The sequence below is a fragment of the Phascolarctos cinereus genome, unplaced genomic scaffold, assembly GCF_003287225.1.
Source record: "Phascolarctos cinereus isolate Bilbo 61053 unplaced genomic scaffold, phaCin_HiC Scaffold_5;HRSCAF=322, whole genome shotgun sequence".
NCBI lineage: Eukaryota > Metazoa > Chordata > Mammalia > Diprotodontia > Phascolarctidae > Phascolarctos > Phascolarctos cinereus.
The window spans coordinates 44,586,969-44,603,629 of record NW_027555958.1 but is presented as its reverse complement, the minus strand read 5'-3'; the positions used below and the strand labels follow the sequence as shown (position 1 = coordinate 44,603,629).

Sequence of the window (16,661 nt, the reverse complement as noted above, 5' to 3'; positions counted from 1 at the left end):
TGACCCGAGCCCAGCGGAAATCTGTGGTGCAAATTAGAATAATTCAACCACTTCACGCAATTCATTATTCACGCTAATTGGAACCCTCACTGTAATATGAAATGCAAGGAAAGACTTGTACAAAGTTTGGGTGCTCCCTTACATATCCATAACTAGGAGAGGTGATGAACAAACACTTTTTCTGGTGAGCTTATATATTTTTCATGGGCAATAATTTGCTGTCTGCAAATAACAATAATACCAAAAACGAGTAGGGGTTCTGACCAATTTTACCAGAAAAATTCACATTCTATAAGCATTTGAGTTTTCTTCTCAATTCAAATTGAGCAGAAATGTAAAAGAAAATGTATGCAAAGGCAAGCTTCCGAGTATGCCAGTGTTTTGATCCACTCACGAGCTTCCTTCTGATAATATTAGTGTTCCCAAGATAAATATAGCACCGCACAGATCTGCAAGAGCACACTCCTCGTGCGGCAGAAAACCACAAAAGCTCACAGGAAATGGTACAGCTTGTGACTGCAGGACCGGGATAGCTCTGTCTGTGAAACAAAAATAGATGCATAATTTGCAAGCAAAGATTTGGAGCTCATGATAGAGATTGCATTTATTTTCTATCAGAGAGGCTAATCTTTGTCGCCCTTCTTCCAGAAATGTAAAATATAAACTATAAAGGCACTTTGAATTTTCAGTGTTTTACCAATTTAAGTGACTGCGGATGTTCATTAATTGTTAGTACTGGTTAACCTGAATAGACAAGTTACATATACTTAAGGTTCTAAGTGAATTGTTTTTTAAGGCCCCATTGAGTTGGCTACATTTTAAAAATATCTTTGGTTTATCGTAGTTACCTATTTTCTTGTTGTACACCTTTTATTTAGTGGACATATCAGGCCATGGTCCATGAACTGCTGGGCATAAACAACAATCGGATTGACCTTTCTCGAGTACCAGGGATCAGTAAAGACCTGAGAGAGGTGGTCTTATCTGCTGACAATGATGAATTCTATGCCAATGTAGGTGGTTTTTTAATTACAAAGAGGGTATTGTTGGATTGGTGGGGTAGGGATTAGTAGAAGTAGGCGGGGTTTGATATGAAAGGATAAATAGATGTTATCTGCCATCCAGCTACATATATGTGTATAAATATTATATGTGTTTATATACATACATATATATATATATAAATAAACACAAATATGTGTCCGTCTGTGTTTGTGATCAGCATCTCTAGAGGAAACCTAGAACTTTCATTCTGACCTCTTAATATCATTTCTTGGATAATCATCTGCATACTTAATATTGAGTAAAATATCAGAGAAATAATACTCGCTGTGAAAAATCAATTTTACATTAAGCAATGTGAATTCAGTACCATTATATACCATATTGATATTGACCCTCATGATCCAATAGCACTTTGAGAGAATAGTAGAGGTATTGGCCTTGACTATCTTGGCCTAAGATAATTATAATTGGGTAGTTGTGGTAGCATTCTGTTTTCCCTTCATTTCCAGCTATGTAGGGGATTCTTGGTCAGGTCTAATTTAAACCGTAGGGTAGTCAGACCATGTGTTACCAAGCCATGGTTCTTCCTTTCTTTTACACAGAACATGTACCTGAATTTTGCTGAGATTGGCAGCAACATCAAGAATCTCATGGAAGACTTCCAAAAAAAGAAACCAAAAGAACAACAAAAATTAGAATCGATAGCGGATATGAAGGTAAATTAAGCATGTGTGACTAATGGGTTGCTATGGAGATGGTTACAGTTTATAAGTGTTCTGGCATGGGTTGGAAGAACCCAGAATCTTTTTTGTGCATAGCTTTTAAGTCACCTGTTTGGCCTGTCTTTTTTTGAGACGTATTTTCTGAGATCTCTTTTTTCAGTTAAGTCCTAGTTTCTTTAGTACCCATTGTGCCCATCAGTTGTGTTTGCCCTGTTCTAAAGCTCTTCATTATTTCAAGACCTAACAGCTCTTCTGTTTTGATGCATCACAAAATGAGCTGTAGAAATCTCATTCTGGTCAGCAGGGGTGGGTAGAGATTGTCTTGTTGTTTTCGCTCATCCTCTGCTGAGAAATGATGACTCAGAATCTCCCACCAATTTTTTCTCTGACAGGCCTTTGTGGAGAATTATCCACAGTTCAAGAAGATGTCTGGGACTGTGTCAAAGCATGTGACTGTGGTCGGGGAGTTGTCTCGGCTGGTCAGTGAGAGGAACCTGCTGGAGGTTTCAGAGGTTGAGCAAGAGCTGGCCTGCCAAAATGATCATTCTGCTGCTCTCCAGGTATCTGTCTGCCAATTGGCCTGTATTTGGTGAAGATTTAATATGTGCTTAACTCATGCTAGATGCTATGGGAGATGTAAAAGAAATGTAAGATGTAGTTCCAGCACTCAAGGAATACAGTTCATTTGAGGAGACAAGATAAAAACGTATGACACAATTAGAAAACAGCGCAAGGTATGTTATGCAGTTGTGTGCGGAGCTATGTTTTGACAGTAGAAGCTGAGAGAAGAGAAAAATTGTCAGGGAAAGGTCATTGCTACAAAGTGGGACTTGAGCTGAGCTTCACCTCTAAGATAAGATGACTGATATCTTCACTGATAAAAGACCAGCCTTGGATGACGGGCATTTGGAGAGGAATAAGGAAGGATTTTTCTAGGAGTGTTTATGTGATGAACAAAGACAGGAATGAATATTGTATGAGTGAGTAGTCTGAGCCAAATGAATAAGAAAGATGCATGTTGAGAAGTAGTAGGAGGAAGTGCCATGTAATATGGAGCCAGATTCTGAAGGACCTTGAAAGGAAGTAGGGTTTGGACTTTATATAAGAGGCAAAAGAATGAAATGACGAAAGCAAATCGCTTCCTGGTGGGTCTGCCTGCTTCAGGTCTCTCCCTGTTCCAGTCTATCTCCATTCAGTCACCAAAGTGATTTTCCTAAAGCTCACATCCAGCCATGTTACTCCCCTACTCAATAAACTCCAGTGGCACCCTACTGCCTCCAGGATAAAATACAAAGTGCTCTGTTTGGCATTCAGATCCCTTCATGATCTAGCCCCTACTAGCTCTCCTATCTTCTTACACCTTGCTCCCTGACATGTACTCTTTGATCCAGTGACCTTCTTGCAGATCACAAACAAGATGCTCCATCTCTACGCTCCAGGCATTCTCCTTGGCTGTCCCCAATGCTTGGAATGCCTTCCTTCCTCGACTCTACCTACTGAGTTCAGAGAAAGAGAGATGGTAGTCAGGAAAAGTGGCTGGGAGACCATTGCAGTAATAGTATGGACAAGGGATGGGAGTGAGAATAGAGAGGTGAGGAGCAAATCCAAAAGACATCTGAAAGAAAAAAGCCAGAAGACCTTGATGACACATGGGTTAGAGGCAATGAAGGAGATAGAATAATCAAAGATGACTAATGGTGGTACCCCTTACAGATGGGAAATTGGAAAGAGGTTTCACCACTTAGACTGATTTGAAGTAAAAATGCATCTCATTTAAAGATTGTTCTTTTTCATTAAATAGGAACTTTGACCCTATAAATTTAACTCTTTTCCCTTTTATATACAGTAAATTCCAAAGTTTATTTGGGAGGTAGCAAAGTCTAAAAGAAGGCATTTCAAAGCCCCTGTCTTATTTAGAATGACCTACAGATTGTCATCTATTTTTATATAATGGTACAGCTTAAAAAGAAAGCTCTTTGTATAAAATGCTCTAGGTTGACCATGATCTTAATTGAATGCATCCCATAGCTTCTCATGGAAGCTCCACCATGCTGAAGAAAGGAGAAAATAAACTTTGTTTTCTATGTAGACTTCCTATCAAGTTAGTTTTTATACTTAGCCTCTGGTTTTCCAAACCTACACAAAAAAACCAGCTGGTAGTTTTGGATCTTTGGCTAACTTGCTTTGTAAAAAAGGCCCTGCAATTGTCATAGTCTCATGGACTTAGGCAGGAATTTTCCTAACAAAGGTTATTTTATTTATTTCAGTGAATATGTTTTCTGCCTGTTATTGAATTTAAGATTCTTAAAGTAGGTATGGTTATTCTTAAGTTTTCTTGTGTTTTTGGTGATTTTAATTTTTAAAAAAGTTATTAGCAGATTTCATTATACAGGTGATTATATTTCCTTCCCTGAACTTTTTACTTTCAGTTTTCATGTAAAGGATTGGATTTATTACAAATCCAGAGATATTCCAAATCATATTTAAAATTTTCGTTTTAAAAAGTTTTCTTCCCCAAGGCAGTGAGCAGCTGATTTGAAGTCACCAAGATAAAGAGTGTCTTTGGTGACATGATTTAAATAGCCCAAAAAGAGAACTTTTGTTTGACAGTGAGTTAATGCCAGTATTCCGACCTCTAAATGGGTTATTGCATTCCTTGGCTTGACCTAAAGTTCATGGTATGTCATGAAGCAATGAATTGGGGTTGTTGACTAGTATTGTCTTATGGGACAGTGTACTCTTCATACGCAAAGAAATATATATTAATCTGAATCTGTTAAGCTGCTATCATTTCTAGTCATTGATCCCATATAATTAGGAAAGGTTATTTGTTACACCATGAAAATGAGACATTTTCAGAAAATGTATCATTTATTTGGATTTTGTGCCCATGTTCTGACTTCTCATTGGGAGAGTCCTGAACTTCTCTTTGATCTAAGAATCTCGTCAATTTTTCCTTGACCTGGATTAGTCCTCAGACAACAACCATCTAGTTTTCCTCACTGGCCCCATATTAGAAGCCTTTTTAGGTTAGTAGAACCTGCCAGTATGGCTTCTCGACTGCCTACTTGACTTGGAGGATGCAGAGTCCTCTCCACACTGTGATGGAGCCTTGCAGAAGGATTTTAGGGGGATGATGTGAGCCGAGAATGAACAGCAGTTCTGCTCCTCCTCGGCCAGTCCTCCCAGAGCTATATTCGGTGTGCTCAGAGTGAGCCAAGGTTGTGAATCAAGGGGACGACAAAAGGGATTCAGTCATATTTAGGGACAAAAAGACTGAAAAAAAAAGGTGTTGGGAGTTGCTGCAGGCAGAGTAATGGATACTAAGAGATGGTGGAGCTGTTTGTCTTATTTTTCTTCTATTTTGACTGTTGAGGTGGGTGATTCTTGGACTAGACATGATGAAACAAAAAAACAAAATGTGGTGGAGAAGTGGTTCCCCCAAATTGGGGGAGATAATAAGCAAGCACCTTTAGGCAAGACAGTGCTTAGTCAGTGCTGTGTTCAGAGGGCTGGACCCAAAGTCAGGAAGTTTGTTGTTCCGTTGTTTCAATTGTGTCTGATTCTTCAGGACTCCATTTGGGGTTTTCTTGGCAAAGATACTGGATTGGTTTGCATTTCCTCCTCCAGCTTATTTTACAGATGAGGAAACTGAGGTAAACAGGGTTAGATGACTTGCCCAGGCTCACGCAGTTAGTGTTTGAGGCCAGATGTGAGCTCGGATTTCTATCCACTTAGCCACCTAACTGCCTCTAAAGTCAGGAAGACCTGATTTCAAATCCAGCCTCAGATACTTCCCAGCTCTGTGACCATGGGCAAATCACTTAACCCTGTTTGCCTCAGTTTCCTCAACGGGGGATAATAATTGCACCTACCTCTCAAGGTTATTGTGAAAATCAAATGAGATAATATTTTTAAAGTATTTTGCAAATATTAAAGTGCTATGTAAAGGCTAGTTACTTTTATTATTATGCTGATCAAATATGCAGACACTAAGTTGAAAGGAATAACTAACACATCAGATAACAGAATTAAGATTCAGAAAGGTCTTAATAAGTGGAAATGTAATGCCAAAAATGTGAAGATTAAATTTTATGGAAACAGATGTGACCTAAGTCCTAAACTTGGTTCAGAAAATCAGCTTTACCAATGTAGGATAAGGTAGGCATTACTGGGCAGTATTTCACTTGTGAACGGGTTTTAGTAGACAGCCGCATCGGTGTGAGTCAGCAGAGTGATACAGCAGCCGAAAGGTCTCATGCAATAATAGACTGCATGAAGAGGGCATGGTGTGCAGTGTGGGAAGCAGCGGTCCCACCATCCTGTGCCCTGGCCAGACCACATCTGAAGAGGCGTGTTTCGTTCTGGGTACTCTAGGATCCCATGTTTAGAGCCAGAAGGAAGCTTAGAAGTTATCTCATCCAGCCCCCTCAGATTGGTTAAGCAAACTGCCCGAGGTCACATGCTTGTGAGTAGCAGAGCTGGGATTTGCACCCAAGCCCTCTGCCTCAGCTGTACCACCCTGACTCCTACCACATCTCAGCAAGGACATTGATAAACTGGAGAGTGTCCAGAGGAGGCCAGCCAGGATGATGAGACTTCTAGATCATGCCTAAGAAATTAGGAGAAAGCCCAGGGGGGAGCATCACAGCAAGCTTCATGTATTTGAAGGCCTGCCACAGAGAAGAGGGGGATTGATGGTGCTTGCTTTTTTTTGCCCTTTTTTTTTTGTCCCTAGAGGACAGCACTAGGAGCAGTGAATGGAAGCTGTGGGGAGGCAAAATTAGGCTTGATATAAAGGAAAATTTCCTAACAGTTAGTCATCCCGAAGTGGAATGGGCTGCTTTGAGAGGTCAGGAATTTTTTTTGCTTAGAAGTCTGTAAGCAAAGGTTGGATGACCACTTATTGAGTATATTGGAGAGGGGATTCCTGTTCAGTTATAGGTAAGGGCCCTCTAACACTGAAAATCCGTGAGTCTCTTCTGGGAAGGAGCATGACCTTCAGACTGGAAAAATTAAACTAAGATGCAATGGTGAGAGTACATACCCACTTCTGTAAACAAGTCTAAGACTTGGGTGCATCAGTTTAGAGCTGGCGGGACCTTTGAGATCATTGACTCCACCCCTCTCATTTTTACTGATGAGTCATGTGGGTGGCAGAGCTGGGACTTAAACATAGGTGCTAAAACTCCAAATCTAGAAGCACTACTTCCACTGTATCATAGACTGCATGAACTGTACTGCAGGCACCTAAAAGGACTTGAAGAAGTGATATCTGAACCTCATTTAATAATTACAAAAGGTGCTATAAAGCTGGAGGAGGTAAATGACCTGGCCTGGTCTTCAAAAAAGAGGGAGAAACTATAGATCTGAAACTATGGTCTGGTGATTCAACTCTTCCCAAAATTTTAGAGTAATTTTTAAACATGGTTTGTGAGCACTTAAGGACCTGGGGATCACTAGGAGCTGCCATGGCTTCACTAAGAACGTGTCATTCCAGACCAGTCTCTTATTTTTTGAGCAGAATTTTGATCTGGTTCATCAAAGTGGTTCTGGAGACTTAGCATTTCTGCAGTTCATCAAGGCGTTTGAAAGACTTACATGAAATCCTTGTGAAATCTTCACTGAATGATAGCACAGTTAGGTTGATTTATAACTGATTAAATGATTTCCCCCAAGGAACAAAGAGAGAGGCATTGTGATAGACCAGAGAGACCTGGCCCTGGAGTCAGGAAGACCTGAGTACAAGTCCTGCCTCTGACATAACCCGGCAGTGTCATGCTGGGCTGTCAGTTAACCTCTCCGTGGCAACACTCTCAGACTCTAAATTGCAGATTGAGTGCCAGACTGCATGGTAGAAGGGCTCCTATAGCATTGAAATTACAGGTCTGGTCCCATGCAAAGCCTTTCTGCTGAATATTTTTACCCATGATTTTTAGGTAAAGATACAGAAAAATGATTATCTAGTTGGGAGGGATAGTTGGTACTTAAGAGCAGCGGTGGCAAACTGAAATAGAAACAGGGGCCACTATTTCTTATATAAGGATCCCTGCAGGCCTCATATTGATTTAAAATGTAATGTTATCTATGTTTTGTTTATTTTTATTTCTTTTGCTAAATATTTCTCAGTTACATTTTAATCAGACCATGTGTCACACCTCTGTGGTGAATGCATAATCAGGGTTCAGAAATACTGTGACAGGATAGAAAGACAGATAGAAAGACATGATAAGATTTAGTAGAGATAAATGTGAAATCTTGAACTTTGGTTCAAAAAAATAAGGAAACCTGTATTAACAGTTATTCATGAATAAATAGATTTTTTTGGTTGGACATAATCAATATAAGTCTGGAATGTGGTGAAGCTGCCAAAAAAAGCAAAAACCTAATGTAACCCTAGATTGCATTAATAAGAACTTCCTAACTGCTAAAACTATTGAAAAATGAAATGGCTTTCCCCATTAAGTAGGAACTTCAGTGCCACTGGAGGTTTTCAGGTTGAAGATCAGTGATCACCAGTTGTTGGCTGGGTAGGTATCATTGATTAAATAACCTTTGAGGCCCCTTCTAATGATAATATTCTTTAATTCTAGTATTTTTAAGAATGAATTGATAACTTTTTGTTTTTATGGCCCCGTCATTTCCATGTACATATATATTATACATAATATATTATAAACGTACCTTAAAATATAAAATTTATATATGTATATAAAGAAGTGAAGGTGGGGTGTATGTATATATATATGTAAGTGTATAAAATCTCCCCCTTCACCTACCACAAGAACTGTCCCTTGTAACAAAGATTAGAGAAGAGTGGGGAGGGTGGGGGTTGGGGAAGGGCAGTTCAGCCAAAGTGGCCAACACACCGGCTAAGTCTGATAGCATGGGAAGTGTTTGGTACACATTGGGAGAAGTCTCTCACTTCTGCAAAGAAGAGAGGAAGGTACATTATCTTCTCTCCTCTTTGGGGACTAATGTTGAATATAATCACACAGCATTTACTTTTGAGTTTGGGTGTTTTTTTTTTATTTACATTGTAGGCATTGAGTATATTGTTTCCCTGGTTCTGCTTACTTCACTTTGCATTAATTCGTGTCTTTTACATGTTTCTCTCAATTTATATTCATTATTTCTTGTGGCTCAGTGATATTCTTTCATATTCATATACTGGTTTGTTTAGACATTCCCCTAACGATGAGCCCTCTACTTTGTTTCCAATTCTTTCTAACTCAAAAAATGCTACTATTAATATTTTGGTGTAAATGGAACCACTCTATCTGTCTTTGACCTCTTTGGGGTATAGATCTAGCCATGAGAACTCTGGGACAAAAGGTAGATTCTGGTACTTTTTCCAAGAAGAGACATTAATGCAAATGTATTTGCTAAATCTAATCAGTGGCATTATCTCCTCCCTGCTTTCCGGTGATTTCAGTGCAATGGGGTCTGGACATTCCCTGGTCACTGTTCTTTCAGATTGTTGGACTTTGTCAAATTTTGTTATATGAACATGTTGCGAGTACTTAATGGCTTCATCTTGCTGCCCTAATCTTTGTGGTGTTTTTTGTCATCATCTACTCCATCCCACTTTAACAACAAGGGGGTAGAATACTTGTCAAAGCCAACTTAGAAGAAAAGGTGTGATGTTTGATTACTGACTTCATTCCTAAATCATATAATAAGAGGTAAAGTTTTAATAGCAAAAGTGATTATCATCATCACCTTTTTTCTTGTTCTCACCCCATCATGGTTTAGGTAGAGATAGAAAGCAGTCCCCCCAAAATGATGAAGAATCACCCAACATCAGCAAAGAGGGAAAATTGTTTTCCCCTCAATGTCATATCAGTTCCTGTTGAGGCCTTGGTCTCCAAAGATTAGAGTATCTTTGGCTTTTCTTTTCCTTGGCTAGGCTTGTACATGTGTTAGGGCTCAATAGAAGATTTTGGATCTTATCTTCTTCGGTAGACAGAAGTTTTTTTTTCTGTTATTTTCTTGCTTAGTCATTGCTATTATATATCTAGGCAATTTTTTTTCTCTTATATGACTCCAGCATCTATTTTAAGCCTTCCCATAAGGCTTAGCACCAAAAATTCATAGTACAATCCAGTTATATTTCTGTCATATGAATACTGCCACGTGACACACAGCTACTATGTAACAGGAAGGCACCCACGTTTTCTGTCCATATCATTATTAGTTAGCACACTAGAACTTTATAATGATATATTTCATTATAGTGTGGAATTCTCTAAGGCTCCTGATGGACTTCAACTAAATAGCTTTATGTAGTGGAAAAAGCATTAGGTTTTAGAAGACCTGGGTTCACGTCAAGGCCTAGCTCTGCCACCTTCTAGCCATGTGTGCATGGCTTAACTTGTTTAACCTTGGCTTAAGTTCGTGACCAAACAAGGGATAGAAAGGATCACAGAAGATAAAGGGGACAGTTTTGATTACATAAAACTCAGAAGTTTTTACACAAACAAATCAAGACAGTAGGGAAGGTAGGTAGGATGTTCCAGGGCAAGAAGGCCCCAGGCACTCAAAGTTCCCAGGCGGCACAGCAATAAAGGCACGATTTTGCAGTTCAGAGCATCCTAACAAGGGTGAGGAGGAGAGAAAAGGCAGGCCAGCCCGCACCTCTTCACCAAATCCAGATTCCAGGAGGAACTCACCAATGGGAGAATGGGGCAGGCCATGTGCAGGGACATTCCATGGTAAACTGGACTGGGGATTGAAGAATGTTCCAGGATGAAAAAATCCCCAGGTCCTGAGAGAGGTTCCGGGATGAACTAGAAGTAGAGGTGTGATTTTTGAAGTCCAGAAGATCAGGAACAGAGCTGAGAGCAGAATGTAAACAGCACTGTAAAAACAAACCACTTTGAAAGACTTAAAAACTCTCATCAACACAACAGTTCCAGAAGACAAATGATGAAGCTTGCTGCCCACACACCAATATAGAGGTCATGGACTCAAGGTGCAGAATGAGACATAGACATTTTTTGGATATGTTCAGTGCAAGAATTTGTTTTGCTTGACTATGTATGTTTGGGGGGGGGAGGGGATTGGGTTTTTTTCTTTTTTTTTTCCAGTAAGTTGATGGAAAGGGGAAAGATCAATTTTTGCTAATTTTTTTAAAAAGGAAATTTAATTTAAAAGGAAAAAATGTTATCTAACTTACTTAAAAAAAAACAATAACTTGGTTTAAACAAATCACTTAGCTTCCCCAAGCTTCAGTTTCCTCATCTGTAAAGAAGAGATAACACTTTTCCTATTTACATGACAAGGCTGTAGTAAGGAAAGACCTTTCCAAGCTGTATTTCTTCACATGAGTATATATTCTTAATATTCAGTGCCACTCTTCCCCTCCCCCTAATTTGCCTATGCTGTTTCTTTTGTATAAAGTCTGCCCTTCCAAAACCATATTCTAGGCATAGTTCCCATCCCACCCAGTCATAGACACTTTTGATGATAAATGTGCTCCCTTGAATTAGGAACTCTAGTTTTTATCCTTGTTATCCGTACTTTTTGCATTTGTTTATAGACATCTAAGGCCATGGGTTTTATTACAAGCTTTTTTCTTGATTTGGTATCGAGTGAATTTTCAGGCATCTCTATTGCTAATTTACCTAAATCTTAGCTATCCAATATGCCTTGAGTGGGCAACAGTGAAGAAAATAGCACCTGTGCCCCCAAAGGTCTTCACTTTCTTTCCCAAAACTGTAAGAATTAGCAGTGCTTCCTAGTTTCTTTATGATGGTAGCATTTCTTTCCACTTGAGTAACTGGAATTGGAATCAACCAATTTGAGAAGGCTCTGGAGATACTTTATCATATCTTGGATATATCCCTTCCAGCTTAGCTGCTATACTTCTGTAGACCCTGGGACAAATGGCCATTGGTTCTGTTATACTGGGTTATTAGAAGAAGAGAAACAGAATTAGCAACTGAGGTCAGCATGACTGTCCTGGGTATAGTTCCTACTTTTTCTGGATGCCTTGAAGTGGTTTCAGTGTGTGTCCTGGGCTTTTGTCCTTTTGTCTGTGACACAGAATTGTCCTGTCCCAATTGTAAATTCTTAGCAAGGAAGTAAGGACCATTGAAGGTTCCCCCCGCCCCTACAAGGATTGGGAACATGTTAGGCAAAAGCTAAGGTAAGAGTAAAGAGATGAAGTGCAGGCATAGCCATGGAGCAGAGGCAGCAGTAAAAGAATGGGTAGAGATCCAGCAGGAATAATAATAAAAATAGCTATGATTTATATGTTGCAACAGTTTGCAAAGTATCTTACGTATGTTAGCTCATTTGGTCATCACGACTTTGTAAGTTAGGTGCCATTATCAATTATGAAATAGGCTGAGATGTTATGTGACTTACCCAGAACCACCCAGCTAGTTGTGAGGGATAAGAGAGGAGGTATGCATTTGAATCAAGGCATAAGGCTGCTGAATGAATGAGCCTAGAGTAATATGAGTATAAAGAGCAATTGTTTTCTGTTCTGTTTCTGGCCAGAAACTTTGAAGATCTTCCCATCCCAGACTGATAGTTTTATGGCGGTAAATTAGGCCATCTTTTGTCTCAATTCTTAACTAGCCCTTAGTCATTGAATGGGCATTGTCTTGGACAAACTGAGGCCTGGGGAAGACTTTAATTTAGAAAAGTCATCCATTGCATTTCGAGAGTTGTCTTGACTTATTTCTTGCCATTGGACTTCAGTGACTTTGGAGAAGAGAGTAAGGCTGACAACTCTGCTCAGCTCTGCCTCACTTAAATCCAGTTCACTCAGAAGTCAAGACATCACCCTTGTGATATTGTTGGTCCTCTTTAAGAGCACAGAACAAACAGTGACAACAGTAAGATGCCTCAGGAAGACGCAGACCTCTCTGGCATGTAGCTGCCTCATTGCCATTCAGCAGAGTCACCAACCACTATGACGACTCCAGTTTCTTTTCTTTGACTCTTACAAGATGATTTCTCACCTGTCAGCACCTGTGGATCCATGGCCATTCTTTGGAGGAAAAGTAGCTACCTCACAGGTTTTGGCTCCTGCTTCTTCAAGAAAAGCCTCAGTTTATTACTTATCTCCCTGATAATCTGGAAAAATAGAGAACTCCCTTTATCTTCTCTTCTGAGAGGGAGACCAACTAGCACTTTCAGTATAAATAAAAATTACTTGGTTATGGCAGAGAAACAAACATTTCATACTCTGTAGATCACTACAGAATTTTTCCTGCCCCCCATACTTTCTTGACTCAAAGTCCTCAGGCCTCTTATTAGTAGTTCTTGTTGCCAGCTCCCCCAGAGAACTTCTGTGGTATCTCTCCTCCACATACTTTACATTCCAGCTAAAGTGGATTACTTGGTAACTCTTGAATTATGTCCTGTGCTTTCCCACCTCCTTGCCTTTGCTCCTGAAAGGCCCTCTTGCCTTCTATAATCTCTGCTTATTGGCATCCTTTAATGCCTGTCTCAAATACCACTATCCTCATGAAGGCTTCCAGCATTTCAAACACCTGGAAGTTGTTTCCTCCTTTCCTGATCTCCTAACACTTCATGTTCCTCATCTGCACTTAACATTCTAATTTGTACTGTCATTGTTTGTGTACATTTCTTATCTCCCTCTCCTAGATCGTAATATCCGTGAAGACAAGGACCAAGTCACATATCTTCATATCTCCCCCAGTGCCTAGCTCAGTTCAGGTGCTTAATAAATGCTGGATAAAACACTAGAAGAGCATGGAGTTTCCTAGATTTCAAGTTGCTTTAGGTAAAGACTTCTATGTATCTTTATATTCCCAGTACCTACCAGCGCTCTGTACACAGTGGACTCTCAGTAAATGTTGAGGAGGAGAAATAAAGGGAACAAAAGGAAACTCAGCATGTATGGATGGGACAGGTTGCTTAACTAAGGGGCCAGGTTTCTAGAATCAAAAGAAAGGCTAGTCAGCATCTTCCTGCCAGCAGAGCCTTGGATACACCGACCCAGTCAGCAAATCAAGAGGCTCCTAAGAGAGCACTTTCAGCTTAAAGTCAGAGGGGTAGGTGCAGGGTGCAGACAGAATAAGATCTTGCTTCTTTAGAGACCCGGAGGAAGAAAAGTGAACCCCACCCAGGGACAGGAGTTTGAGAAGTAAGAGAGTAGAAGTAAAAAAAAAAACTGTTATAAGTTTTTAAAAATGCTTTACATAGAAGATGGCAGAGTGAAAGCAGTGTCTTGCTTGAGCTCTCCCCCAAACCCCTCCAAATACCTATAAAAATGGCTCTAAACAAAAATGCTTTACATACATAATCTTATTTGAGCCTCAAGATAACTCTGTGGAGCAAGAAATAATTCACTAATTGGGAAACAGACTCAGAGAGCTTGGTTAAGTGACTTACTTGTTCATTCACATCTTTCCTGACACTAAGTTGCACATTCTTTCCACAGCGCATCCTCGACAGTAAGCAAAGACAGTTACCCCCACAGATAGGGGTGAGCAGAGGGACCTGCTGATTGGAAGGATGATAAATCAAAGAGAGAGCCAGAGGCTGAGACAGCTTAATGTCTTAAACCAGTAGCAAGCTAATTATGTACTTCTAATGTTCCTCCGCTATATACAGTTTGTGCACCAAAATCCTGAAACACTGGAATAAGACTTAGTTATACACTTGAATAGGCGTGGAACATTATGTACTGCAATGACCAGATAGCAGGTTCAAAGAAGAAAAAAGTGAAGAAAAGATTGTAAATCCAGAGGCAAGGTCTTCTTAGGATGAATTCCTCCATTTTTTGGCCTCCTGGGTGTTAGCAGTGGAAAGCAAACTCAGAACATAGCTTTAGTAATCTAGCTGAGGAGAGTCTATGTAGGGACTACCCCTTGGGAAAGCAGGGGTTGAGGCCTTGCACTGGACTACACACGTAAGGAAAGTGGGATGTCAGGGGTAAAATCAAGCTAGATCAGCATCGTCGAGTGGTACTACACAGAGTCATGCCATACGTGAGCTTGGATAGTCGTCTCTTGTCCCTAACATTGAACATTGAGAGCCTTGTTGCAGTTTTTTTGTTATAATGCAATCCTCTAACATGGACACGAAGAACTGTATTGTAGTTACATTCTGATGTGTTGAGCATCTCTACCATTTAGGTTCTGTACCAAGAAAATGAAGGGCACAGATATTTGGCTCCTAGCTACTTGTTTGTAAGGGATTTGGAGTGTCACAGAGAGCTTCACAAAAGGCTTTATAGTTACAGTCAAGTTTATTTAGTCATTCGTGGGTTTTCAGCATATTAAAAGTACCATCATAGCAGAGGATTTCGCATGGAGGGTCAAGTATACCAAATAATGTATTTCCTCAATAGGTAGCATCCATGCGTCCTGTCAAGAATCTTTCTCAGCGCTCTGTTGCAGAACAAAAGTATCACATCTGTACTATGTGGAAAGCCTCTGGCTCCCTCCGCCATCACTATCTACCCTCCAAGTGTCAGGAAGCTGAGAGAGAATCTGTTTTTAATCCTTTTAGTCTTTACTTTAGTAGTGATTGCTTGCACTGAGTGAAAAAGATAATTTTCAGAGAATCACAAAGTTTTAGGGTTGAAGCTATCTAACCCAACCCATACCTGATAGGAGATCCTAGTATAATAACCCTGACCATCAGTCACCTGCTTCTTTGAGAGAATCTGCCACTTTCCAAGGAAGGCCATGCTACTTTGGCACCGCATTTTTCCTGACGTCTAGCCTGAATTGCATCTTTTTAGCTTCCACCCATTGCTCCTGGTTGGCTTTCTGGAGCTGAATAGAACAAGCCTAAACTGTCTGCCATGTGCCAACTCAAAATACTCAGAGACAGTTACCATGTTCTCCTTGAATCTTCTTTTTTCCAAGCTCAGCCAATTCTTATATGACATGGATTTTGTCCCCTCAACTGGTCAGTCAGTCAGTAAACGTTTATTAAATGCCTGCTACACACCAGGCATTGTGCTAAGTACTGGTCAGTTCTACAGTTGTCCCTGTAAGTTGTACTAGTGCTAGTGGTATACTTTGTTTTACTAAAAAAGTTAGGCTAAGATGAAGGAGAGAAGAAATCTCTATGGATTGGTTAAATCACTCTCCTTCTAAAGGCTCCATCCAACTAGCCTTCTTGATGAACCTAATACACATAATATTGTACCTCCTGTCTCCCTGCCTTTAAACAGGCTCTTCCCCGATGTGTGGAACGCCCTCCTTCCTCATGTCTGCCTCCTAGAGGCTCTTCTTTCCAAAACTCAGCTCTGTTGCCCTCCAACATGAAGTCTTTTGTGATTCTCCCCAGTTATTAGTGCTTCCCTGACAAAAAGATTACCTTGTACTTATTATGTATATACTTAAACATGTACATGTTGCGTTCCCCTAGAGTATATAAACTCCTTGAGGGCAGGGACCCTTTTGTTTTTGTCTTCCTGTCCCAGCACCTAGCACAATGCCTAGTACATAATAACTTTTTTGATTGGTAAATATCTAACAAAAGGGGCTTATTTCCTTATTTTATTCTGGTCTTAGAGAAACAGCATGCAGTTGTATGTATTTTAAGCAGCTACTTAAATGCATGAAATGTACAATGCTCTGCTAGTACTTGGAATCATCACAAACTCAGCTGTATTACTGCAGATCAGTGGAAGTGGAATTGAGACAGTGTACTACATCTTACTTTCCAAGTGAAGGGAAATAATAGAACCTCTTGTCTCCCTTCAGAACATAAAAAGGCTACTGCAGAATCCCAAAGTAACCGAATTTGATGCTGCACGCTTGGTGATGCTTTATGCCCTGCATTATGAACGGCATAGCAGTAATAGCCTTTCTGGACTGATGATGGACCTCAGAAATAAAGGTGTTTCAGAGAAGTATCGCAAGGTAATCTTTATAGAAGGCTCTTTAATCAGATTGAGGGGTAAGGGAGAAGAGGAGGTGTTATAAAGTAGCTTGC

The 16,661-nt window shown here is 40.0% G+C and overlaps 1 protein-coding gene across 3 annotated transcripts in view; it reads left to right on the top strand.

Moving 5' to 3' along the window:
- VPS45 (vacuolar protein sorting 45 homolog) overlaps window positions 1-16,661 on the top strand; it is a 67,781-nt gene that overhangs the window by 12,268 nt on the left and 38,852 nt on the right. For all 3 annotated transcript variants that reach the window (XM_021004324.1, XM_021004316.2, XM_078154911.1), the window contains 4 exons: window positions 879-1,013; window positions 1,608-1,721; window positions 2,120-2,287; window positions 16,430-16,588. In XM_021004324.1, coding sequence (XP_020859983.1) covers window positions 879-1,013; window positions 1,608-1,721; window positions 2,120-2,287; window positions 16,430-16,588 — 576 coding nt within the window. The remainder of the gene's footprint in view (window positions 1-878; window positions 1,014-1,607; window positions 1,722-2,119; window positions 2,288-16,429; window positions 16,589-16,661) is intronic.